The sequence below is a fragment of the Triticum urartu genome, chromosome 2 (genome assembly GCF_003073215.2).
Source record: "Triticum urartu cultivar G1812 chromosome 2, Tu2.1, whole genome shotgun sequence".
Taxonomy (NCBI): domain Eukaryota; kingdom Viridiplantae; phylum Streptophyta; class Magnoliopsida; order Poales; family Poaceae; genus Triticum; species Triticum urartu.
The window spans coordinates 681024975-681051019 of record NC_053023.1 but is presented as its reverse complement, the minus strand read 5'-3'; the positions used below and the strand labels follow the sequence as shown (position 1 = coordinate 681051019).

The following is a 26045-nucleotide window of genomic DNA, read 5'->3' as shown; positions in this document are numbered from 1 at the left end:
ATAAAGACAAAAATCCGGCGAAAAAAAGAGCTGATTTTTGCATGTATTTGTCTTTTTCTTATCTCTCACATACAAGCACAGATTTTGATGAAAGTTCACACGATGTATTACACTTCTATATGTGCACATATAAAAAATTTGGAATTTTTTGCGCTGTAAAAATCCGTTTCTTTGAAGTTCAAAAAACGGGCACAATATGCCCGTGTTGCAAAGTTACAAAAAAAACGAGACCACATAGGCAAGCGCCCCCTTTATATTTTTATAGAGGAATTACCTTTTGCATAACAACGCTATATGTACAGTTCGACTTCATGATTGCCTATTCAACAGAGTTTGGCGTGGACTCACACGTTTCCTTTAGTTTGTGTCTGTCATATACTTATACTGACATAGGTTTTCCCTACGTGATTAAATTAAATATGAGAGGTTTCCTGCAAAAACAATCTCAAGCGCAGGCCACCCAGCACGTTCCCCGCTCTCTGCCACTAGCATGTGGGGTTGTCATGTCACATGGGCAGAGCATACGCCCAGATACAGAAGGTGGCACCGTATTTGCACAACTGGACTAGTTTAAGCATCAATTTCGTGTATTTTGCAACTTTAGGCACTAAACTGACCGTGCAGAACAAGTTGAGGCACCCCTAGTGTATTTACCTCTTAATATAATACCAATACCACTCAAAAACCACCTGAGGCGGTGATTTACCTTGTTTTAAAAATGTGACGAGGGTGAAAATTAATAGCAAATTCGACTTTAGGGAATTATTTGTCCACCTACATACATTTGGCGGTGAAAAATACTTTCCCCCCTTTTTTCTCACTGTAAGGTAGCTGAATTAAAATTAGCATGCAGATCAGTTATAAAAAAAGAGCATGTAGATGGAGGCACATCGGAGCACCACTGCCTTCTAGTGACGATGTAATATTGCTGTGGAGTCAGAATACTCCCAACACATGCGAATGATCCAATACACAAACAGGTAGGAGGGGCTATGACTTCCGAAATATCATAACTTCGGCTACAGCAAAGCAGAAAACTAACGGGTAGGACCTCAGACTTTGCAATACCTTGATTTGCCGTACAGCAAAGTTGGAAACTAACTGCTTGTTAGTAACGCTAGCCAAACCCACCTCACTCGGATTCACAACTATAATCATCACTGTCATCTTCCTCATCACTGTCGTCATCAAAGTCGGTATAGATCCAGTCATCTACTCCCAAATGTCCCACACAATCTAATGCCGTGGACGAGGTCCTGATGATAGTGCAGTTGGTGTAGAACTGCGAAACGCCTGGACAGGGTTCATCTTCGTAGGGATCTATTCCACACACCATCTTCTGAAACTCTGAGTCACGCCCTTTGAATGGGAATTCCTCCATAGCCGGGTGCACAATTTTAGTACCTTCATAATCACAGTACAGACAGCGGATTTCTTCTGAAGCACACAAACAAGATAGCAAGATTAGAACCCATCAAAGACTTTAGCATAACCTATCGGCAGTAAAAACAAGTAATTGCAAAATGAAATTTCTGAGGAGTAACTCAGTTTCCCAACTATCTATGCATGCATAGATAGTGTTTATTTTTGTGGAACTCAGACACTTCTGCATAACTTTATGCCCTAAACATTTCCTATTAATCACTAACTGCGAGAAATTGGCTGATCATGCAAACATCAAGGTGGGATTACCCCTGCTGATATCTGACTAAGAACAAGTCTGCAATGCATAGAAGTACTCAGTGATAGTGCAGTAGCTGACATAGGGCTCCCTGCTATATGGGGTTCTGTTGTGAGGAGTTAGTTGCAAATAGTAAAGTGAGAAGGGTTAAAATGTAAATGTAGTTTGTATATACTGAGACAAAGAGGAATGAATCGGGAGATAAGGTTCTTCCAGAAATCCCTAGCTTCCCCCCTTAGCTTCCTGGCTAGAGAAGAGAAATCCACAAAATCCAACAACATGGTGTCAGAGCAGGTGCTGTAGCCGCCGCCGGCGACCAAGGGAATGGTGGCGCTCCTTGCTGTTGTCGAAGAGAGAATAGGAGTGCTTCTGGTGGTGGACTGGAGCGAATAGAAGAAGGAGCTGCGGCCAGGGTGTGAGGCGGTTCAGCGGGTTGGAGTTGAAGCTGGTGGCTGTGCGACCTGGGAGTGGTGCTCCTGCTTGTAGCCTTGTGCAGGCTGCTCGAAATCGGAAGCCTCGGCAAGGGTGTCGCCGGCAGAGAGCTAGCGCACGGATTGTGTACGGTTGGGGCAGCAGTTGGTGGAGAGCCACTGATTTGGAGGCGAGCAGAACTGTAGGTGTGGAAGCAGGCTGGAGGTGCCAAGCAGAGGTGTAGGAGAGTGTTCCCTGGAGGTGGTTGCGTGGTGTTGCTGGGCAAGATTTGTGTCCAGAAGGAGGCAGGAGCTGCTGTTGTGTTGCAACAGAGAAAGAAGCACCAAAGGTCACAAGTGTGCTTGGTCCTGAAGCAAGAGGATTTCTGGGCTGCTGAAGACCAGGTCAGAGCAGCACATCAAGGAGAGGTTTGCAACGATGGGTGACAAGGATGCCGCTCCATCGGGAGTCACGGCAGGGGAGCTTGCAGCGGTGTTGCAAGCCATGGATGAGAAATACAGATTGTTGTTCGAGGCTATGAGCAAGCAAGGAGGGAGTTCAAAACCAGAAGCAGAGGTCAAGGAGGAGGTTCATCCATTGCAGATGCCCCTGGTGAAGTTAGATGGGTCTGAAACCTATGCAAGTTGGGCAGAGCACGCAGAGACAATTCTTGTCTCAAGAAGTCTAGAGGGCTATATACATGGGGCAATTGAAAAACCAGCTGACGAGAACTCCAAGGAAGGCCAGAAGTGGAAGATGACCAACGCATTGGTGAGAGCATGGCTGCTGAGGTCAGGCTCACCTCAGTCTCACCTCAAATTGCTAAGCAGGTGGAAAGGATTAAGGAGGCGTCAGAAATTTGGCGGCTACTGAAAGGTACATATTCTGGAGTCGGTAATGAGATGCTTGCTTGTAAAATTCAGAAGGAGCTGCAGGGGTTGAGTCAGGGTGACAAATCAGTTGTGGATTATGTGTCTGAGTTGAAGAGATTGTGGAGTGAGATTGATTACTTTGATCCAATTGATATGGAGTGTGGAAAGTGTATTGAGAAATTTAACAAGTGGACGGAAAAGAGACGTGTGAGGGACTTCCTAAATGGACTTCATTCTAAGTATGAAAACAGGAGGGCTGCACTGTATGGTAGCGGAAAGCTTCCTACACTGGAGCAGGCAATATCAGCTATCATTAGTGACGAAACCAGGTTGAAATTAGAGGCAGCCGGGTCAGTGATGCAAGGTATCATGCAGCGGCGATCAGCACTCTATGCAGCAGAGGGTGGAAATTATCAAAGGTCGGGATCAAATACAACTGAGAAGAAATGCTTCGAGTGCGGTCAGCCAGGACATTTGAAGTTTTCATGCCCTGAGTTAATGGGAGGCGGCAGAGGAAGAGGGCAGGACTGGCGTGGAAGAGGCTGTGGCCGTGGGCTTGAAGGACGAGGCTACCGTGGGCGAGGTACACGCCCTGCTGCTAAAGCAAACACGTCGGTGATCACTGAAAATACCACCCAAACTATGAGTGTTGAGATGACTGCTGAGGATTGGGAGAAGTGGTGTCAATTTAAGGGGCTTTCTCTAGGTGACAAGCCAACTGTTGAAGCGCCTACCTCTGCAGCCTTAGCAAATTTTGGTGGTAACAACTCTCACACTGTGATAGATAAGTCCATTGATGCACCATGGTTATTAGATTCAGGTGCATCTAGACATATGGCTGGTTCCTACAGAAATTTTATTGACTATACTCCTGATTTAAATAAACAAACCGTTAAATTAGCTGATGGCTCCTCCCAAACCATTATGGGATCAGGGACAATTATGTGTAGCACTGATATGTCTTTGTCATCTGTTTTGCATGTTCCCTCGTTCCCAATAAATCTGCTATCCATCAGTTGCATCACAAATGAACTTAATTGTGTTGCTATCTTCTTTCCATCATGGTGCTTGTTTCAGGAACTTGGGACTGGAAGAAGACTTGGGACGGGGATCATGCATGATGGACTGTATTATCTGGATAATAATGTGCCACCTGTGGTTGCAGCTGTTGCGTCCCTTACACCACTTGACGAATTCCTTCTTCACCACCGCAGGCTAGGACATATGTCTTTTGTCACCCTTGGTAGGCTTTATCCTACTCTTTATAGTAAAGTTAACCAGGGGAGTCTAGTATGTGACGCTTGTCAATATGGTAAACAAACACGTAGCTCCTATACATCGTCTGATAATAGAAGTGACACACCACTTCAAGTTATACATTCTGATGTGTGGGGTCCTAGTGGAGTTCCATCTTTAAATGGATATCGCTCGTTTGTTACCTTTATTGACTGTTGTACTAGAGTGACTTGGGTTTATGTGTTGAAGAACAAGAACGATGTGTTTGAATGCTTTGTTGATTTTCATAATATGATCAGAACGCAATATAATGCTTGTGTGAAAACATTTCGCACTGATAATGGCACGGAGTATGTGAACAAGGAATTTGATGAGTACTTATCCAGTTTTGGGATTATTCATCACACAACTTGTCCAGGTACTTCAGAGCAGAATGGTTTGGCAGAAAGGAAGAATAGACATCTTCTGGAAATCACTCGTTGCATAATGATATCTATGAATGTTCCTAAGTTTTTGTGGGGTGAAGCTGTAATGACAGCTGCTTACTTGATGAATAGAATTCCATCCAGGGTACTTGGTTATAAAACACCGTTAGAGTGTCTAACGGGTGAAACAAAATATGTGGTTCCACCTAAGGTCTTTGGGTGTGTTTGTTTTGTGAAGGATTATAGACCATCTGTTGGCAAGCTAGATCCAAAGGCGTTAAAGTGTGTATTCGTGGGGTACTCTGGTAAGCAGAAGGGATATAAATGTTGGTGTCCATCTGAAAGGAGAATGTTTGTGAGTATGGATGTGGTATTTAGGGAGCAGGAACCATTCTATGGTGAACCGACGGATTTAACCGATGTCTTCCCTGATTTGTTTGCTAATGAAAATGAAAATTTAGATGCAGATTGTGAGACAGGGGGAGATAAGGAAGACGAAGATGATGCAACATCAAGAAAGATGATAATTGGGGTAATTCCAGTGGAAACAGAGCAAGAACGAAGACATGAGCAGCAGTATGATACATCAAGTGAAGCATTCCGGTGGCCAAAACCAAATGAGGAAAGGGAGATTCAGGTGTATACACGAAGACGTCGTATTGAGGAGGAAAGGATGCAAGTGTTGGAACCTGAGCCTGAGGCTTATGGACAACATGGTGAGCAAGAGAAGGAGGCTGACCAACAAGATAATACTCAAGTTCAAACTAGTGATACTGGACCTTCCTTGGACAGTGGTAACATCTCTTCTCAATATGACGACCTTGATGTCCCAATAGCTTATAGAAAGCAACCACGAGCTAGTGCCAGAAAATTGCCCTCTAAATTGGATCCTTATAATGTCTCCAACTATGTCTCTTATGACATTGTTGGTCCTTCTTACAAGTCCTTTATTGCAGCGCTGGATTCTGCAGAACCCTTACCACGGGACTGGCAGGAGGCAAAATTAAACCCAAAATGGAGGGCAGCAATGCTTGAGGAGATGTCTGCTCTTGACAAGAATAATACATGGGTAATTACTCCACTTCCTTGTAACAAGAAAGTGGTAGGTTGCAAATGGGTGTTTACCATAAAACATACACCCGAAGGGAAAGTAGATAGATATAAGGCGAGACTTGTGGCGAAAGGTTATAGCCAGACATATGGGGTGGACTATGATGAAACCTTCGCCCCAGTTGCAAAGATGAACACCATCAGAGCTTTAATCTCGGTGGCAGCAAATAACAATTGGAAGTTGTTTCAGCTAGATGTGAAGAATGCATTTCTTCATGGAGATTTGAAAGAAGAAGTTTATATGGAGATTCCACCAGGGTTCAGTGGGCCTGAGACAATGGGTAAAGTGTGTAGATTGAAGAAATCACTTTATGGACTTAAACAGTCACCAAGGGCTTGGTTTGGGAGATTTCGCAAGGAAGTCTGCACTTTGGGTTTTCGACAAAGCAATGCTGACCATACCCTTTTCTTTAAGCACCACGAAAATAAAACTGTCGTATTGGTCGTATATGTTGATGACATTGTGATCACAGGGAATGATGATGTGGAGATAAAGAACTTGAAGAAAATGTTGGCGAAGTCATTTGAAGTCAAAGACCTTGGCTTCCTCCACTTCTTCCTGGGAATAGAAGTAGCTTATGGAGCTCAAGGTATCTATATCTCTCAAAGGAAATATGTGCTTGATCTTCTCGCTGAAACTAGGATGCTTGAAAGTAAACCAGCTGCCACACCAATTGAGCCAAACCTTCGTATTACAGCCAATTCAGGAGAACCTGTTGATAGGGGGAGATACCAGAGACTTGTGGGACGTTTAATCTATCTATCCCATACTAGACCAGACATTGCATATGCTGTAAGCCTCGTGAGTAAATATATGCATGATCCTCGATCAGGTCATCTAGATGCAGTAAATAGAATTCTGCGGTATCTCAAAGGTTGTCCTGGAAAAGGAATTCTCCTTTCCAACCATGGGCATCTAGAAGTTGACGGATACACAGACGCTGATTGGGCTGGGTGCTTGGATGACAGGAGATCCACTTCAGGTTATTGCATCTTCTTGGGAGGAAATTTAGTCAGTTGGAGGAGTAAGAAGCAAAGTGTTGTCGCCAGATCCACAGCAGAAGCAGAGCTGCGATCCATGGCTTCAGGGCTATGTGAGTTGTTATGGCTTCGATTATTATTAACTGAACTTCGGTTGTTTAAAGGAGGACCACTCAGGCTCCATTGTGATAATCAAGCCGCAATCAACATTGTCAACAATCGGTTCAGCATGATAGAACAAAACATATCGAAATTGATAGACATTTTATTAAGGAGAAACTTGATGAGGGAGTACTTCAAGTAGATTTTGTTAAAACTGGAGACCAACTTGCGGATGTATTAACAAAGGGCGTGAGTGTTGTATCCTTCTTTAAGTTGTGTGGCAAGATGGGGCTCTTAGACATTTTCACCCCATCTTGAGGGGGAGTGTTGTGAGGAGTTAGTTGCAAATAGTAAAGTGAGAAGGGTTAAAATGTAAATGTAGTTTGTATATACTGAGACAAAGAGGAATGGAATCGGGAGATAAGGTTCTTCCAGAAATCCCTAGCTTCCCCCCTTAGCTTCCTGGCTAGAGAAGAGAAATCCACAAAATCCAACAGGTTCAAAGATGGGGTTTTCAGCAAACTATCTTACCACTCCAACACAAGACGAGGCACCAAAAGGATTATCATGCCACATCATAAATTGCTATCCTGTACTAGCTTAAATGGCTGATGACCGACTTGAATGAACTTTAAGAACCTAAATGTGCAATTTCCTAACAACAGGCAACCATCATCCATTTTTTCTTAGAATGATTTACACAGCAATATATTGCAATTGAATCTACTTCAAATGAAGTATGCAACTCAAAACCTGAACTGATAAGCAACACAAAGAAACATTCTAGTTATGTGTCCATGGAATCATCGATAAGCATTGATGTTCGTAATCTTGAGTACTTAAATACTCATGCACAACGTCTGTTGGATCATCAGGTTAGTTGAGACAAAATGATGGAGTTAAGTCTGCTACTTTAGTCTATCTATACCAGCAGTTTTCGACAAGTATTACTCACAAGTTTTGATGCTCACTGACAACGTGTACCAAGATGGGGCCAGAATGTGTGTTTACAAAAAACTGGTATGATCTATTATGATTATCTACCAGATAAATCGAATTCATAGCAGGATATGCATCTAAGCAAAAGTTTAACTTGGTTCAGCCTACTTATTGAGCTCTTAGATGACTTCTTCAGATTCAGTAGTTCATTATTGCAAGGAGGAGACCTAGTAGACCTTTTTTTTCCTATGTCTCAGAAGCTTGCTGGATAGCAACTTCGAGCAAAAGTAATCATCAGTTTGTGAACATCCGAGCTTTAGAATGTAGATCAGATGTGGATGACCAGGACTAATATAGTGGTGCTTACACTGCCAGTGGTAGCTTGGGAGGGAACACTATTGATGTACTGGTTTCAAATTTGGAATACATTTACACTTCCAAAAAATTTGAGTCGTCTTTAAACTCTTTTCTTTGTCTCATTTCGAACAAATTGACTTTTATTCCTTATTCTGATCCAACTCTGTTGTTTAGACAATTGAAAATTGTGTTTACTAAAAGAAGACCATTAGGACTTAAAAAGAGAACCTAGAGGTGACCACAATACCAGAGAGCAGCGCGGGTTCATACGAATGTTCAAACTGTACCAAACTGCAGGATGAGATATGTTCCAATTTACTTAAAAACATTTATATCTTGGCACTAGTAGTAGAGCATTAGGACTTCAAAAAGAGACCCTTAGAGGTGGTTTTATAGATGTCCAAATGTTACCATGTTAGTTTAGTCTACTTGCTGTATGAAGAAATATAAGATACCTTGTCGTGGCTGTGGAAAGCTCACAGGACAACACAAAACCTTCCCACCTCCATCCTCTGCCTCGTCGTTGCTAAGTTCAGCAAAGAAGAGTTCTGGATTTCCATCTCTTCGACTTGCCAAAAAATTAACATGAGTATGCTGGTATATGTAAACGGGTTTGTGACCATCCATACAGTACTCAGGGCCAGACACATTATGGTTGACGCCACAAATAACATGAAGATACAAGGGTTCCTGCAGGTGGGCAGAGGCAAGGAGCAAATCAATGACTGCAACATGTCAGGATGATAATTAGAAGTAAACACACAAATCTCAAGATGAACTAACTCTGTATGAGGCAAGCGCTGCTTTGACTTTCTTTGAGATTCTTGTATACTCGTGCATCCATTGGTCAATTTTATATTGAACACGACGGCAGAGCTTGGGCATGTCAACAGAGTGACGCCGCAGCAAACTGCCAGGGGCGGGGAGTCCTTGAAACATCTTTCTGGTAATGTGGTCAACATCAGCAGAGTCGAGTGGAGCATTAATCCTCGGACTTGAGAACGGATACTTGCATGAGGAAATAAACTCTGCTTGAGCGACAGGGTCAGGGTGCCAAGCAGCCACACCGGCAATCCTGAAGCTATTACAAATTTTGTTTTGATCACCGAAGTCAACCAAAGGGTTCGAAAAGTTCATATCGCCCAGAGTGCAATCAGAAATAAGCAAGAAGCGCATGGCTTCATAGAGTTTCTTGCCGGAAGCGCAGAGGAAAGAAACAAGGCCATAGAAGGAGCGAGCCTCGATGCGTAACAGACTATTGGTACTGATCATGTCAAGCTTGAGTTTTTTGGTCGGTGGGGAGACCGAGTTATACCAGATTGTGTTGATAATGATGTTGGCGACAGGATCGAAGGGGCCATAGCAGTGGCCAGCCTTGAGCATGCTGTGGTGGTAGCAAGACCGGAGCTCACTCACCGGAAGCAGGGCAAGTGCCTTCAGGTAGAAGGCGTGGATGCGCTGGAGGAGCGCAAACTTCACGGACTGGTAAGGTCGATACGGCACGACGGAGGATGGCAACTGAGGGAGCTCGAATGCACGCTTCCAAGCAAAATCAAGGGGTTGCATTGACATGCGAGGACGCTTGCGAGCATGGTGCCGTGGGTCGAATACATAGGTGAAATTATTGATGTCATTCTGGATCGCGTGCACAGCTTCTTCCAGAGGGCGAATCGGCGACAGCCAGGTGCGGACGAGGTGGTGGGGATCCATGTGCTTGGAGGCCCGCGCCGCGCACATTAGGGCAGTGCGGACAACGGACCTGCTGGTATCAGAGTTGATATTGAAGAAAGAGAGGCACCGGTCATGCACGATGAGGCGCATCGCGTAGACGAGGTCGGCGTCGGCGAGGAGCAGGTAGCGCACGGCCTCCCAGTCCGCGAGGTAGCGGAAGAAGGAGACGAGGAAGGCGACAAGGCCGTCCAGGGAGCGCTCGGCAATGTCCCGGTGCTGAACAGCCTTGATTTCGTCAGCGCAGAGGTCGGAGGCGGTGAGGGTGTTGTAGATGATGTTGGTGGTCGGGTCGAGAAGGCCAAAGGAGAGGCCGGCGCCGACGAAGATCTCCTCTTTGAATGCCGTGGCCATGGCGAGTCGCTTCTGGACATGATCATACGAGTCCATGATCTTGTTGAGAAGCTCCGATCTCTCCCGACGTTGAACCTCGAGCCGCGGATCCCAGCTTGAGGGCTTACAGATGCGCTCGGTCGCCGCCGGCGGCGACCGCGGTTGATTTGGGAGAGGCATCTGGGAGGGGATGAAGAAACCCTAGAATGAATCCCCTTACTTTCCCCGTTCTATCCCCACAATACTCTCTTTTATCGCCTCCTTTTTGTTTTTCTTGGTAAGAGTCCCGATGCCTCCTCCTCCTCCTCCATAGCAGCTATGCACCTTTTATCGGTGAGGCCCAACGGCCCATATTTACCTGAAATAACCGGCCCATATTTATTACCCCCTCCGTTCGGAATTACTTGTCTCGATATGGATGTATCTCGAGACAAGTAATTCCGAACGGAGGGAGTACCTGATAATCGTTGCAGCGGACATGAAAGCCCGAGCTCGCTTACACCAATGCAGTAATGGGCCAGGCCCAACCACGTAATTCTGCAGCAAACGCTTTGGTCCATATGTGAAGAAGAGCAGCCCCAACGGGACATGCACGGTCCGGGGCGGATGGCAAGCCCCGGCTATCGGCAGCGCCAAGATTTATGTTGATGGTGGAGTCAACCGAGGAGAAAACAAAGATGATGTTAGTGCAGTCTGCCGAGACTCGAGCGGCACGTTCCTTGGAGTATCGTCAGTGGTGTTTGAGGGGCTTACTCAGCCGGCAATCCTGGAAGCTATTGCCTGTAATGAGGCTCTCTCCCTGACTCTGGACTTGAACCAGTCCAAGTTACAGATTGCAAGTAGTACGGAACATTCAAGAGGAGAATCCATGCAACTATAGAGTGATTGTCAAAGAGATCGTAGTGAAGAAGGAGCTACTCCAGGAAGCATCTATTAGTCATGAGTCTCGAGCTTGTAATTTAGAAGCACACAATCCTATTAGGGCTTCTACCCATCTTTGAGAGTGGGCGCCATGTTTAGCTCACCTCCCCCAACCAATAGCTTGTATTCACATAAGCATTGCCTAAATAAAGCTATTTGGTGTTAAAAAAACGCTTTATCTCCTTCCCTCCAGGCGCCCCTATTTCTTGCTTTCTGTGAGAGGGAGGGGACTGCTCCCTGAGGAGATGGCGGATTGGGCCGGCCCAAGCGCGAGAGAGGCCACAACCTCATTTTCCTCTTTTATTTTAGGTTATCTGATTTAGTTTTTTTGCTTTATTTTTGTCATTTTGTTTATACTTTCAAATATTTTAAATATATATACTGACAAAAAAGTCTACAAAAACATTTGAAACATGTTGAACAAGTATTTGGAAAAATGTTGATGATCTATAGAAAAATCTTAATTAAGCATTCAAAATAAGAAAAATGTAGAACAAGTATTTGAAAATGTTGAACAAGTATTTGAAAAAATATTGATCATGTATAAAAAATGTTAATTTACGCATTCAAATTAAAAAATGTAGAACAAATTTTTGAAAATGTTGAACAAGTACTTGAAAAAATGTTGAATAAGTATTAAAAATGTTGAAAACATATTGGAAAACTGTTCAATAAGTATTACAAAATGTTGAACAAGTATATGGAAAGGATGGAACAAAAATTTTGAAAATGTTGAATAAGTATAAAAATGTGGAACAAAAAATTTGAAAATGTTGAATAAGTATTTTAAAATGCTGAACAAGTTGTTGAAAAATGTTGAAAAGGTATTTTAAAAAATGTTGATCATGTATAGAAAAGTGTTAATCAAGCATTCTAAATAAAAATGTAGAACAAGTATTTGAAAAATGTTTAACAAGTATTTGATTTTTTTGAATAAGTATTAAAAAATGTTGAAAACTTATTGGAAAAATGTTGAATAAGTACTACAAAATGTTGAACAAGTATATGGAAAATGTGGAACAAAAAGTTTGAAAATGTTGAATAAGTATGAAAATGTGGAACAAAAAAATTTGAAAATGTTGAAAGAGTATTTGAGAAAGTGTTGAATAAGTATTAGAAAATGTTAAATGAGTATTTTAAAAATGTCAAACAAGTATTTGAAACATGTTGTATAAGTATTAAAATGTTGAACAAGCATTTGAATATGTTGAATAAGTGTTCGGACAATGTTGAACATGTATACAAAAAATGTTGATCATTTATTAAAAAAATGTTTTTGGCATGTACGAAAATTTAGCGTGAAAATGAAAACAAAAAAAAGAAAAAGAAAAAATGGAGAAGAAAAGAAACAAACAAAAATGGAGAAATAACCTGGAGAAAACTGAATAAAAATGAAGCAAAAAAAGAAAAGAGAAAAAACCAGAAAAACTGACAATCCGGGAAAAACTAGTGGAAATCTCGCTTGTGTTAACTCAAGTAGCTCGCGCCTTGAACTTTATCACAAATTCGTTGCTAGTTCGTTGGCTAGCACAACCGACTACCGTTGTGGAGACCAGGAATCGAGTCCCTTGCGCGCTTCCCTTTTTTCGTCGCTTTTTATAATTTTAGCGTTCCCAAGTGGGCCGGCCCAGTTTCGTACGCGTCGCGATTTTCCTTCAGCGAAAGCGAGAAATAGCTCTCGCGCTCCCCTCCGGCATGCCGGACCGGTCCATGAGCGGACCGGGAAGCCCCTCCAGTATTTTCATTAGAGTTAAAAAATACATTTTGTCTCAAAAAAGTTAAAAAATACATTGGAGGTCCTAAATATTTTGACGCAGCGTCACTTTATTCCTATATATTTTGAAATGCATCTTTAGGTCTTAATCATATAGTAAGTGGTTCACCCGAGGCTCTTTTTTTCACTAGCGCTCGTTGACCTGCTCACGTGGCGCGTTGACCCAAGCCATGTCTTTTCAGGGGCCGCGGAGGCTGCTATATTTTACAAAAAAAAAACTTATAAACATTGTTCTTCACAATCCTCACTACCTGGCTCTCATTCTTCCCCAAATCCCTTCTCTCTCTCTCATGCCTTATCCCTATCCATGGTCGGAACTTCAAGCCCCTAGGCGGGGAAGCAGCTGAAGAAGAGGAGCATGGTAGCGTCGTCATCAGTACCGCCGCCGACAGCGCAAGCTCCAACTTCGTCGGGTATGTCGTTGCCGTTGCTGGTGTGTCCTTGCTGTCGTGTCCGTAGCATCATTAAGCTTCAGTAAAAATCTACTATTAACCCTTGACGGGTGTTCTACAAGTGCCCCAATCATTGTGTAAGAACCAAGAGTTTGAGAGTTTTAAAGCCTTTTGTTTTGATTCTATCCCATTTCTATATTTCTGAATTGTTTTCGTTCAGGTTGGACTGAATCCATGTTAGTCATCCCCACATTCCACAAACAGATCATCGTTATCTTTCTGTAATTCATTGTCAGAGTCAACCAACTCAGAGCCACTACTACTGTCATCAGTTTGTTCCAAATGAACATGTATTGTTTCTCTTCTCTTCTTTTTCCTTCCCCTCTCCCGAGTCAACGTGGCATGGGGTCAACGCACCACACAAACAGGTCAGCGAGCCCTAGTGGAAAAAAGGACCTTGGATGAACCACTTACTATAGAATTAGCACCTAAAAGGTGCATTTTGAAAGATGCAGGACTAAAGTGACACCGCGCCGACCTCCAGTGTATTTCATTCTTTTCATTACATTTTTTTTACTTTTTTGTTTTTTTGTTTTTACTTTTTCTTATTTAAGGTAATTGAGGATTTCAAAAGGTACCAAATATAAAAAACATGTGAATTTTGGAAAACTATTCCACAAATCATAAAACATTAGTGATTCTGAAACAATATTCACGTATTGAAAAAATATTCATGAAGTTGAACAAAAATTTTGCAAATTCAAAAAAAATCATGAGTTGTTCACAAAAAAAGTGATCGTGAATGTCATGGAAATACAAAAATCCGATGGTCCAACTAAACAAAGCAGATAAAAAAATATTTTTATATATTATATTTTTTGTTTTCCTAAATGCTACCCTAGATAGGATAATGGCGTACACGGAATTGCTCACAAGGCAGCTATTGAGAGCCCACCATTGCTTCTTGAAACAAACTACTAAGCGGCTAAATGCTAAACCTTTCCCAAGAGCAAGAAGAAAGGGTGCCACTATAAAAAAACTACATAGGAAAGTATACTTCACTCATCATCCTCCTCCTCTTCACTGTCCTCCTCCTCCTCCTCACTGCCATCCTCTTCCTCCTTATCTGTGTTGTCCTCCTTCCCATCTGATTCCTCCTCCATTTTGTTTTCCTCGTCCTCTGTAACCTTTCTCTTCTTCTTCTTCTTCTTATTATTATTCTCCAAAAGTGGTTTTCGCTTATCAGGTGGGCTATCTTCAGGGGGTGAACTCTGAACTATTATAATTTCGTCGTCCATGTCCCTATCGGTGATATTGAAAACGACCGGACTACCTGAAATTAGAATATAAGTCAATTGCTTGTTTCAAGGTAAGCTACATGATAATTTGTACTAGGAAAGGGAAGAGAATAAGACACCATTTGAGTTCCCCGAAGAAAAAGGTGATGCATCAGAAGATAAGTCATCCTCACTCATATCATCTACATATGGATACATATATGGTTAGTTGGATTTTATATTATTACTGCTATTAGTCAATTAATTTTTCTAGCCAATTAATACAATAAATTTATAACTTCAAAAAGGACATGTTATGTACCCGCAACATTGTTTCCTGACTGAGTATCATTATCTCTATTATGAGCAATATGTAGAGAGAACAAAACTACAAAACAACTTTTCTGTCTAAGAACAATGTTGTACATATATATACACAAAAAGTATATTTATCTACCTAACATAGTACACAAATATCACAACAAGAAGTTTTGCATTGTTCGAGACTCCACTTATAGGTAAACTCAATGGAAGGTTATAGAGTCTGCTAGTGTATATTACGCGCTAATGTGTCCATTGGATTTTCCATTGGTGGCAGAAAGATTGTTAGTTATGATGCTTCCTAATTTTGCAATTAACCAAGGATATTGTATTCTATACGATCATATCCGATTATTGTAGTGTAACATTCAAAATTTAGGCTTTTGGAAATCATTTGCCAAAGACTGATTATAGAGAGGGAGGGAACGAAAAGATGTTGTGGTTTTTTTTGGTATGCTTCATGTGAGTTATGTGTTCACAAAGAGGAGAAAGAGGAAGGAATTCATATGAGTTTTTGTACCCCCAAGATTATAAATGTAATTTTATCTTTATGTATGGGTGTGTTTGTCAACATGTAGTACTTAATGTGTGGCCTTTGAGCTTTAAAAAAATAATTAAGGCCACAACACCAAAGACAACCTTTTAGAAGTGTCTCCATGAGGATTTTAAATTCTCATGGAAATGCAAAGTTTTCTTTTTTCATATGTTGTCGCACCTCCTACCGTGACGACAGCTTATGGTGCCGCAATGACGGTGTAGCGGATGATGGTAAGTCGGCCACGACCGCGGCGAGGGGGATGGGGACCTGACCGAGGACAGGTAGGTGCGGGGTCGATGGCATGGTCAGGGGTGCGCTCCATGACAGCGGCGGCTGCGAGAGGCGGGGTGAAACCTCATATGGCAGTTGGCCACACACGCGCGGTGTTTTTTGGATTTGGGCACGACAACGCGTGATCTAAATTTGGATCACCTTGGTCTTATTATTTTGGGCACCACAACTTTATATGTTTAGAGCATCTTCAACAGACGCGCACACGTTGAAAAAGATGCTTATATAGCGCGCGCGATAAAAACAACGCTCCAACAGAAGCTGTAAAATAAAGCATGCACAAAAACGAAGCTGTAAATTTAGCGCACGCGGGTTGCGGGCCTGCAAATTTGGGGCGCCGGCTTGTGCGCGCGGGGTGCTACATGTGGGGCCGCTGGGTTGGGTGGCGTGTTTTTGTGCGTCTGGTAAACCTCCTGCGCACAAAAACACTATTTCAGCGCTGCATTTTTTAACGCGCGTCTGTTGAAGATACTCTTAGGGCAGCTGTTGGAGCTCTTTTTTGGGCTTAAATGATGAAAAAAACGATCATTTTACACCAAGTGTCCTGTTTCAAGGCTGCTGTTGGAGATGCTTTAAGATTTTATAGAAAGAGTAGTAACGATTTGAGTACTAACAAGAAAATGACATGATGGTTTACAACTATGGAATTGAGTTTGCTTCAGTGCCGAGGTTTATTTCTGATCGTGATAGCAATACAAGTCCATATAAGATATCTATACGTCTTGGGAAAGTACACCGACGGTGACCCGCCGTGTTGGATGCGGTAGTAATCTGGGCCTATTGTTCGTGAGGAGTTCCGGTGCCTTCAGGGCACCGAGGGTCCCAATTTATTGTCCAATTGTACACCCCCGAGAGCGAGAGGAGCACCTCGGCCATGGACGGCCGCGTCCGGGACTCCCGGGCCACGCACCTCAGTGCCAACGCGAGCATAGCGAACACCACGTCCAACGGATACTGCCCATGCAGCCGGCCGTCGACGAACGCCGTCACCTTGTCCAGCAGGTCGCCGCCGCCGCCGCCGCCGCCGCCCAGGCCCAACCGTTCCGCTTCCTCCCAAAGCAATACCACCTTCCCGTTCTTGCCGCTGCCGCCGCCGTCGTCGTCTTGTCTAGCCGCCTCCCTCCCGGACAAGAGCTGAAGCAGGAGGACGCCGAACGCGAACACGTCGAGCTGGGGGCCGATCAGCCCGTGCTCGAGGTACTCGGGCGCCAGATAGCCCTGCGTGCCGACCACGTGCCGGGTCATCCACAGGCCGCCGCGGTCGTCGTCCTCGGTGATCGCGAGCGCGAGGCCGAAGTTTGAGAGCTTGGCGCGGAAGCATGCGTCGAGGAGGATGTTGCTGGCCTTGAGGTTCTTATGCACGTAGGGAGGGTCGGTGTAGTTGTGCAGGTAGTTGAGCCCGCCTGCCACGTCGAGCGCCACCTGCACGCGCTGGCTCCACCCGAGCACGCGGCCCTCCTCCTCCTCCTCGCCGCCGTGGAGCCAGTCGCTGAGCGCGCCGTTCTCGGCGAACTCGAACACCGTGTAGGTGTAGCCGCCGTGCATGCACAGGCCGGACATGCGGATGAGGCTCGAGTGGTTGACGCGCCCCAGGATGGTCACCTCAGTGCCCACGTCGCCGGGCACTCGCTTCACGACCACAGCGCTGCCGTTGATCACCGCGCGGTAGACCGACGAGTTTCCAATACGCTGCTCCTCCGAGAAACCTGATGTCGCCCTCTCTAGATCCCCGTAGTCGTACACGGTCAGCGACCCCACTGCCTCGCGCACCACCATCGGCCACATCAAGGACGCCGCCCTCGTCAAAGCTCCCTTCGCCGGCCCGTCTGACACAGCATGCTCCACTGCCGGTAGGGTGGTCTTGCTTCGGTCACCACGGTCGCCGTGCCGCCGACGCCAACGGCATAGCAAGAACAGAGCAAGCAGGGCACCCAAAGTAAGAACACTGCATCCAGCAGCAACGCCGACGACGACCCGCCACCTTGGAGTAGGACCACTGCTGGATTCAGTGGAACTCGCCGGCGGGACTGACACCACATCGGACGGTGCTGGTGACGGTGACGGTGACGGTGTGGGTGGCTCCGGCAGGACCGCTATTTCAGAGGTGGGCTTATCCTTGAGCGGAACCAGCATGGTGGTGAACGGGTACACGGTGGTGTCGTCGGTGATGCTATTGGCGTGAAGCAGGGCCTGGTAGTCGGCGCGGAAGCGGTCGGCGACGGTGGACGCGTCGTCGTCCCAGTCGAGAACGTAGGTCACGAGGTACTTGACTCCAGTCGAGGCCTGCGTGGGCGAAGGGCACGCGCAGCGGAGCGGCACGGTGAGGGCGATGCCGGGATACAGATCGAGGCTATCGTGCGCGGGGTTCTGCGCCATCATCGCCTGGCAGGTGGAGAGCCCCTGGTACACGTCGCTCGCGATGGAGAAGTAGGTCTCGTAGCCGAACTGGATGGCGTAGGCGGCGTCGTGCTGGTAGTGCCCCGCCGCCGTGCAGGCGCAGCGGACGGGGACGAGGAGCAGGCTGCCGTTCTGGACCGGGGAGGCGATGGGCACGGAGTTGGCGGCGGCGACGGCGGACGCGCTGGCGTTGAGGAGGTAGGCGACGGTGATTGGGGAGCCGTAGCCGGGCAGATCGGAGCGGAAGGCCAGGTAGGTGGCGCATGCCGATGCCGACGAGGAGTTAGCGTGGTTGCTCTTGCTGCTGCTGCAGGTGTAGCCGAGGACCGAGCTGCCGTTGTTGGCGTAGCAGTCGCTCTGCGCGTTGGCCTCGTACTCCTGCTGCGCAGACGCGAGCGGGAGCAGCGCGAGGAGGAACGAAATGAGGAGGTGGCGGATGGCAAGCGCAGCTGGGGCGCGGCCATGGAGACGAGGCATGATTTGCTTACTTGGACTTGGAACAATTTGGTTCATCACGCGCGTGCAGGATGCTGGCCAAGAGTGTGGAGCAGGGAATTAATAACCAAGTGAAGACTCAGGAGTAGACTAGTACAAACGACCTGGACCGTTGACGGCGTAGACGGAAAGCTGATATTTCCTGATAAAATTTAGGTATTTCGAAGGCAAATTTAAATTAAGTACTACTATACCTCGGGCCGGGCCGGGCCAAAAAAAGCCCGGTGCTGAAAACCTAGGCCCAAGCCCGGCCTGGCCCGACCATCGGGCCTACTAAATCAGGCGCGAGCCTCATAAAACCCAACAAGGCTAGGTCGGCCCGGCCCGGTATGGCTAAAATCCCGCTTTGTGCAAAGCTCGGCCCGATTTGTCCGTCGGGCTCGATTTTCAGGCCCGAGCCCTGCCTGATGGCACGCTCGGCCCGATCTGCCCGTTGGGCTTGATTTTCAGGCCCGATCCCGGCTCGATGGCATGCTCGGACTCGGCCCAGCCTGGGATTTTTGAGCCGGGCCGGGCCGTCCGGTGCGGGCTGCCCATGGCCAGGTATAAGTACTACCTCCTCTTCCAAGCAGGCCACGTAATTAATATTTTTAAGGCCCCTTTTTGACTCGCATGATTCTAAAAAATGCGGGAATAGAAAAGGTAGATGATTGGAGTGACATGCCAACTTTAAAAAGAGTGTTTGATGTCATAGAAAAGAAAAGAAATTATAAAAAGAGGTTGGATTGAATGCTAATTTTTTTATGAAATGTAGTACATACAAAAGATTTCATATTAAAAAAGCATCCAATCCTACGAATCAAAAGACTAACATAGGAAAAAAATTCCAAGGATTTCAATCTTCCAAAATTCCTATACAATTCCTTTGAATCAAATGAGCCCTTAAACTGCATTTGCAATTCAGGTACTTGGATGTACTCTGAAACAGCAGACCGAAACGATAACGAATACATAGCAGTTTTCGTTCGCACACGTCCACTCCTTGCGACAATTCGGAGGGTAGCACCTTCGATTTCAGCCAAATGGGCTCAAGCCCACAAAAGGAAAATGGCTCGGGCCTCTCTTTCGTCCCTTCGTCCCCCCACCATGAGACAGAGGACGACGGCACCCACGCAGATCGAAGACGGCGGTGCCCCGCAGATCGGCGCCCTCTCGTTCCCTTTTTCCTCCGCCGCCGATCCTTCCTCTCCTCCGGCTCCCCTTTTAGTTGTCTTCAGCAATGCTCACCACTGCCAGATCCCATCTAACCTTTGATGGATGCGGCTGCAGTCCCTTCTGGCGCTGGCCCTTCCCTTCGTCCCCGGCACTGCAGTGACCCACCGTCGGAGCCTATCTCCTCTTTCTCTCGGGCCTCCTCAACCGAGACACGACTCCCCTTCTTTCTAGTCCTCCTTTTCCCAGCTAGCTACCGCCGGATACAAGACAGCTCCCCTTCTTCCTGCGTCAACACGGCTCTCCTTCTTCCTCCACCATTCTTGAATATTTGATAATTTTTTTGTTGCTATATAATCATTCAATTGTAGTCACACATTATACAACTTCTGTTTTGATGCATATACTAATATTGCTATGCAATTCCATAGTTTGACATCCAAACATGATTCCGTATTGAAACCTCAATAGGATTCCATGAGCCAATTTAGTTAACATCCAAACAATTGAATTTGTATTAGTGTTCATTACAGTTTCCTGGCTGAAATGGAATTGAAACTAATCAATATAGAGGTCTCCAATACAGACATCCAAACACAACATTAGTGTTTTTGGCTCACATCTGCACAATATTTTTGTGACAATTTACATAACATTAGTTGATTATAAGGTAGCCATCATATTGTGTGTATGTGCTAGGAGTTGAATTTTTTGTCGAAGTTTACGTTTCATAGTACTAACCCTATGCTACAAATTATAGCAAAATTCATGCCCAGAACCATCGAAATATTTGTTTTTTGTTGTTGCTATATAATCCTTGCATTTTGATCTGACAAACAATGTTGTTAAAATTTCAGCCTCCTTTAATTTACATGAATTTTGTAGGAATTCTAAAGGATAAAGACATGAATTTTGTAGGAAATATTTCTTTGGTGTCCTTTAGTTTTGTAGGAACGAGTTCCTATTCCTAAGTAGGATAGAAACCAATCCTAATCAAAGAAAAATAACATTAGGCTAGACTCGGTTGAAAAATTCATATCATGTGCATCAAATGACATCTCTTTCCCTGTAGCAATTGAGATACATGTCATCTCGCTTATTATGATTTTCCTATTCCTATAATATTCATATTTTATGAATCAAAGAAAGCCTTCGTAGTAATAATACTATGCAACAAAATAAATTAGAGAGAAAGCTCGAGATGAGTCCGACTTTGAATTAATAAAGCCATTGACTATAACTTACAACGAGCAATATCCAAAAAGAAAAAAGAAAAAAGCGATTGATACCGAGTGATAGCAAACAAGCATCAAAGACAACAAGCCTACTAGTATAGCTGGCCAAACGGGCCGGGCCAACCAGGCCAGCCCGCGAGCACGCCGGCGCGGTTCGCCATGGGCCAGGCACGTCACGGGCTAAACGGGCCGTGCCCGGCATGCGGCACTCCTTGGTCCGTGCCTAGGCCTGGAGCCTGGGAATGCAGGCCGGCACGGCCCGTCCCGTTTATTTTTTTATATAATTTTCAGTATTTTTTATACGTATACATAAAATACAACCCAATAGGTCTAAAAATTAGCCCAACATGCTGAAAATGTGCAGCCCAACGTGCTAACCGGGCCAACATGCCGGCCCGTTTACTAACTAGGCCGTGCCTGGGCCTAAAGGCACAGCATGTGGGCCGACACGGCACGGGCCGTACGGGCCGTGCCAGGCCAGAATGGGCCGGGTCGTCCCGTTTGGCCAGGTCTGCTCCAATGAAGTTGCCCTAAGGAAATGAAGTGAACTGTTCTTTCCCCGTTTGGCCTCTCACCCCCTCAAAAAAAAAAAAAAGCAGTCTTCCTCCGTGCTCCCCTAGCGGCGGCGCACGACACCTGTTCGACGGAACGCCGCTCCGGGGCGGGAAGCTTCGACCATGGCGAGCGGGGTGGACCGCATAAGCGCCCTCCCGGAGGACATCCTCCACCACGTGCTCCGCCTCCTGCCGGCTCATGAGGTGGTGCGGACGTCCTTGCTCGCCCGGCGCTGGCGCGGCGTCTGGAGGTCCGTGCCCACCCTCCGCTTCACCGGAGCCAAGGGGTGGGGCAGCGCCGACATGTTCGCCCAATTCGTGGACTACTTGCTCCACCTCAGGTGCGGGGGCGACGGCCCGCCTCTGGATTCCTGCGATTTCGACTTAGATTCCGACGGATTCATGCTGTTGCCCGCCAACCAGCGGCGTGCGAGCAGCTGGCTCTGGAAGGCCCTGCCTCGTGTCCGGGCGCTCCGGCTCCGGCTTCGCATTCCCGAGGATCCGGGAGCCTCGCCACCATCTGACATGCATCTCTTCTCCCAGCACCTCACCAGATTAGAGCTTGTTGGTGTCGGTTTCTACGGCAGCGTCGTTGATTTTACAGGCTGTCCAGCATTGGTGGAACTGAGTATGGATACTTGCGACGTCGTTGTCAAGCAGCTCTTGTCTCCATCCTTGAAACATCTGCGAATTACCCGCTGCTATGCTCAAGAAAATTACCGCATTCTTATTTCTCTACCAAATCTTGTTTCGCTTGAGTTGATCGAATGGGTCCAAGGAAGGATTCCATTGCTTGGGAGCTTGCCGTGTTTAGCAAGAGCTGTTGTTGTGCTTAACGAGAGTTGTGCCGATCAATGCTCTCAGGGTCAGTTTGATAGTTGTGGTGCTGATGATGATATGTGTGATCGTTGTTATTATTATTATGGGGATCCTGAACATGGGCCTCCTTATGACCGCAACAACTGCATCTTTCTCAAAGGTTTGTCAGAAGCGACAGACTTGGAGTTGTCAGCTCATTCTGATGTGGTATGTTTGCAAAATCTTCTCTCTTATGATTATGTTATATACTGTATGTTTCCTCATTTCTCTTGTAGAAACCATATCCATCATCACAAATCGTAATTGCTTTACATATGACTTACTTCACACATCAGCTGATTGCACTTTGTACTTCAAAGGTCAAAAGGTTCTTAATTTGATCCAGCTCCTTTGCACTTTCCCTAGACTGTTTTCAACAGGGATTTGAAGTGGTGCCCTACATTTACCAAGTTAAAGACTTTGCTACTCAATGATTGGTGTTTGGCTGCTGACCATAATGCACTAATTTGTTTTCTCCAACACTCGCCAATTTTGGAGAAGCTTACTCTTCAACTTTCTAAGGTATAGTTTTTTAGCTGGATAGCTGTGTATCATTTAAAATGACTGTCCAGGATTACCTGATTGGTTTTATTTTGTGTGTGTGTTAGGGACCTTCATATGTAACTGAAGCAGAAGGAATCTACAAACCATTGGGACAGTCGGTTGCATCCAACTGTCTTAAGATTGTTGAAACCAAATGTGCAAATGTTGATAGCAAGGTTCACAAAATTTTGAAAATACTGACTACGTACGGCATACGCCTTGAGCAAATTAGTGTCCAACAAACTAGCAGGATTCCTGGATCTGGATGTGAGTTAAACTGTTGGCACTCTTCATGCTACTTATTACTGTTGGCACTCTTCATGCTTCTAGGCATTGAACATCAGGCAGTGAAGAAAATCTCAAACTAATCAGTAGAATATAGTTAGAAATTTGGGCGTGCGTGGAGAAACATTCAGATTCAAATATTTGATGAAGAGAAAGTGAAAGACAGGGATGTACTGCATATTTGTAACTGGCTTTATTATACAAAAACATATACTATCAATTTGGATTTTGGAACTACAACAATTAGTTAGTAACAATCACACATCAAGCAGTTCCAAGTATATTATGTTGGCATTATGTAGCAGTTGCAGTTTATCGACATATTGGAAATGAATGGTCCCAGTACATCCATATAGGCGAATGCTACCCTCTATCCAGCCATCTTGATTGGGCCTACTGTCATCTAGATCCTTTACAAGCTAGCGTGTGACTATCTTGCTCTTCTTATGCTATGATTCCCCTTGTGGATGTTGCATATTCTTTTGTCCCTTCTTTTTAGCTGACAGCTCACAACAACTATCATGTCAATGATTTTGGCAAATTTTAACTCCATACTGTTACCCTCTGTAATTTATGAATCCTGTTATGTGCGATTACATCTCAAATAACCAGGAAGAAGCCAAAATATTACCATCTTATTTTAGTAAAGTTAGTCCCGCTTTACAATATTTGGTTATAAAGAAGTACATGTTACAAGTGAAGCTCTTATTAGAAGATAATATCCATGTTTCCATATTTCTTTACAGTTCATTGAAAATTCCCATTTGTCTGTAGTAGGTTCTCTCTGAATTGATTCTGTGTTTTCTTATCTTGCAGGTTTCAATTTTGTTTGCACTGAGTTCAGCTAAAACACGAGGTATGAAGATCTGGACTATTCTTAGATTTAGGCCTCTTTGATATTTTAGAAATACATGGAGCACATTTTGGGTAGTGATGTGTGGTGTTGCTGATTGCCCTTTTTAGTGTCTTGATTAAGTTGGATTATCCATTCCAATCTTCTTCAATGCAACTCTTTTCGTACACTGGCAATCTCTGGTGTAGATGTTCATTCATTCTGCTTAGTACATTGACACAATATGTGCATATAAAAATAAAGGAAAAGGTACAAAATTGCTTGCCAGTTAAAGTTTAGATGCACATTGGTTGAAGAAAAATATGTCTTCTTTTTCCTTGACCCAATGATAAAAATAGGGAAAAATAATTGAAGCACATCACTACAGTACTCTCCTCAACCATAACCTAAGTGCTCTCATTTTTTGCATTTATGCTGCAATGTGGCATCATTATTTTCGTTCAATAGTTTATACCAGTAGTCAACCCAGTTACACATTGTGAATAATACTAATGGAAGGGTCAGGTGGTCTTATGCGCTGAAAATATGTTGCATTCCTGTGGCCAACCTTTTACTATTTTGCTGGAATGAACTCAACAAACTACCAAACAGCTGATCGACAGGTTAAGTTGTCCAGAGGTATAATTCCCATTCCAGAAGCACAACCACAAATTTGACCAAATAGATGTAGCTAGGAAAGTCGACACATCAAAAACAGGTGATCGACAGATTCTGCGGCATGCACCCCAAAATTCACAGGCATTGCTACCTTTCCATCCATTTTGAGCTTATTATCCTTAGTTAACTCTCCATTCCTCAAAACAATCCAAAGAACAAATTAATTTTCAGCGGCAGTCAAAACTCATTCATGGTTTTGAGCAGGTGAAAGGAAAATTTGAGTTGTCAGAGCTGGATAAGAGGAATGTACTGAAAACTCACCCTTTAGATCCTAACGTTAATCTCAAACTCTCGTGTTTCTTATTTAAATGCATGTCAGCACATTCCTTTTATAACTGCAGGGTTGTTAATTAGAGATATCTGTCTTCTGATGATCCCAGTATATGTGCGTCTAGGCACAAATGACGTCGTACCGGCCTACCGTGAGAAGTTCGTTACGTTCTCAAGGCGGCCAGCTCCACCGGAGGAGAGGGACTCCACTGCATTCAACGAGCTGCTCATCATCGTTCAGGAGGCCCTAGTTGCTGCTCACCATCGTCCCGAAGCCCTATCCCTTATGTACTCCATGCTAATTATAGCAGTGTCGTACCTCTGCTAAACAATTTCCCGTGGCTGATGAACTTAGTTGAGAGTTACTTTTTTTTTTGCGGGACTGGTTGAGAGTTATTCCAAGTCTCTGATCTAGTATGTGATAAAATGGATGCATCAATCTCCACAATAGGTTCAGTCGCAGACTGTCCATTCAAGCAGAAATAATAACACGTCCTTGTTCAAAATAAAATAAAATAACACGTCTCTGAAAAGTCAAAAGCTCACCACTAAAGATTCAGAAGTCATGCACATAACACTAACTTCTCCATTTGTAGTTTTCAGATATATATATATATATATTTGGGTGTGTGTATGCCCGTCTGTACTCTATTTTTTTTCTCTGTGGGTGTTTCCTCATTTTTCCAAGACAAACTGGACCTTCATTCCTCATCAGAAATAGAAAGGTGAACATGCCGTACCCAGTGAAAACTTGACATCCCATTGCACTCTCTTTCTTATGTACTCCCTCCGTTCCGAATTACTTGTCGCAGGTATGGATGTATCTAGATGTATTTTAGATACATCAAATAATTTGAAACGGAGGGAGTATAACCAATCTTCAAAGTAGTAAACCTCTCTCGGTCTGCTGCCCTAGAAAAAATGGGTCCATTGTAGTCCTCCGAAGAATCTAGGTGATTGATAGCCCATACTAACTGAAGTTGCTGAGCTGGTACCTAATCAGTATTCATTCTCGTGCAGACACAAGTAAGCACCAACACTGCTCGCCAGGGTTTAG

General features: G+C 44.7%; 4 protein-coding genes across 6 annotated transcripts; 1 reads left to right on the top strand and 3 right to left on the bottom strand.

Annotated features, from left to right (window-relative positions):
• Positions 1-892: 892 nt before the first annotated feature.
• Positions 893-10445, bottom strand: LOC125539697. The gene is made up of 3 exons (XM_048703208.1): positions 8898-10445; positions 8570-8804; positions 893-1437 (listed from the first exon to the last, which is right to left on the bottom strand). Exons 1-3 carry the CDS (start codon positions 10353-10355, stop codon positions 1133-1135), a joined length of 1998 nt encoding a protein of 665 aa, XP_048559165.1. The 5' UTR covers positions 10356-10445; the 3' UTR covers positions 893-1132.
• A 3644-nt stretch (positions 10446-14089) lies between these two features.
• Positions 14090-15001, bottom strand: LOC125534068 (nucleolin-like). Its single transcript, XM_048697367.1, has 3 exons — positions 14862-15001; positions 14680-14742; positions 14090-14595 (listed from the first exon to the last, which is right to left on the bottom strand). Exons 1-3 carry the CDS (start codon positions 14965-14967, stop codon positions 14321-14323), a joined length of 444 nt encoding a protein of 147 aa, XP_048553324.1. The 5' UTR covers positions 14968-15001; the 3' UTR covers positions 14090-14320.
• A 1237-nt stretch (positions 15002-16238) lies between these two features.
• LOC125539696 (protein LYK5-like) lies at positions 16239-18770 on the bottom strand. The gene has a single exon (XM_048703207.1). The coding sequence runs from the start codon at positions 18597-18599 to the stop codon at positions 16467-16469; it is 2133 nt and encodes a 710-aa protein (XP_048559164.1). The 5' UTR covers positions 18600-18770; the 3' UTR covers positions 16239-16466.
• Positions 18771-21514: 2744 nt separating this feature from the next.
• LOC125539694 (F-box/LRR-repeat protein At3g59200-like) lies at positions 21515-25361 on the top strand. Of its 3 annotated transcripts, none has more exons than XM_048703205.1 (5): positions 21515-22548; positions 22747-22902; positions 22989-23190; positions 24025-24064; positions 25114-25361. In XM_048703205.1, the coding sequence occupies exons 1-4, from the start codon at positions 21646-21648 to the stop codon at positions 24054-24056; spliced, it is 1293 nt and encodes a 430-aa protein (XP_048559162.1). In that variant the 5' UTR covers positions 21515-21645; the 3' UTR covers positions 24057-24064; positions 25114-25361. The 3 variants fall into 3 exon arrangements, with proteins under 3 accessions (XP_048559162.1, XP_048559161.1, XP_048559163.1); XM_048703204.1 differs by having other exon boundaries at positions 25099-25361; XM_048703206.1 differs by having other exon boundaries at positions 25060-25361.
• Positions 25362-26045: the final 684 nt, after the last annotated feature.

Coding starts and splice junctions, on each gene's coding strand:
- LOC125539697 (XM_048703208.1), bottom strand. CDS start 10,355: ATGCCTCTCCCAAATCAACCGCGGTCGCCGCCGGCGGCGACCGAGCGC. Junction 8,805..8,897: donor CAGCGCTTGCCTCATACAGA/GTTAGTTCATCT, acceptor GCCCACCTGCAG/GAACCCTTGTATCTTCATGT. Junction 1,438..8,569: donor CTTTCCACAGCCACGACAAG/GTATCTTATATT, acceptor TGTGTGCTTCAG/AAGAAATCCGCTGTCTGTAC.
- LOC125534068 (XM_048697367.1), bottom strand. CDS start 14,967: ATGTACAACATTGTTCTTAGACAGAAAAGTTGTTTTGTAGTTTTGTTC. Junction 14,743..14,861: donor GTCAGGAAACAATGTTGCGG/GTACATAACATG, acceptor ATCCATATGTAG/ATGATATGAGTGAGGATGAC. Junction 14,596..14,679: donor TTCTTCGGGGAACTCAAATG/GTGTCTTATTCT, acceptor TTCTAATTTCAG/GTAGTCCGGTCGTTTTCAAT.
- LOC125539696 (XM_048703207.1), bottom strand. CDS start 18,599: ATGAACCAAATTGTTCCAAGTCCAAGTAAGCAAATCATGCCTCGTCTC.
- LOC125539694 (XM_048703205.1), top strand. CDS start 21,646: ATGGCGAGCGGGGTGGACCGCATAAGCGCCCTCCCGGAGGACATCCTC. Junction 22,549..22,746: donor TGTCAGCTCATTCTGATGTG/GTATGTTTGCAA, acceptor CACTTTCCCTAG/ACTGTTTTCAACAGGGATTT. Junction 22,903..22,988: donor TTACTCTTCAACTTTCTAAG/GTATAGTTTTTT, acceptor TGTGTGTGTTAG/GGACCTTCATATGTAACTGA.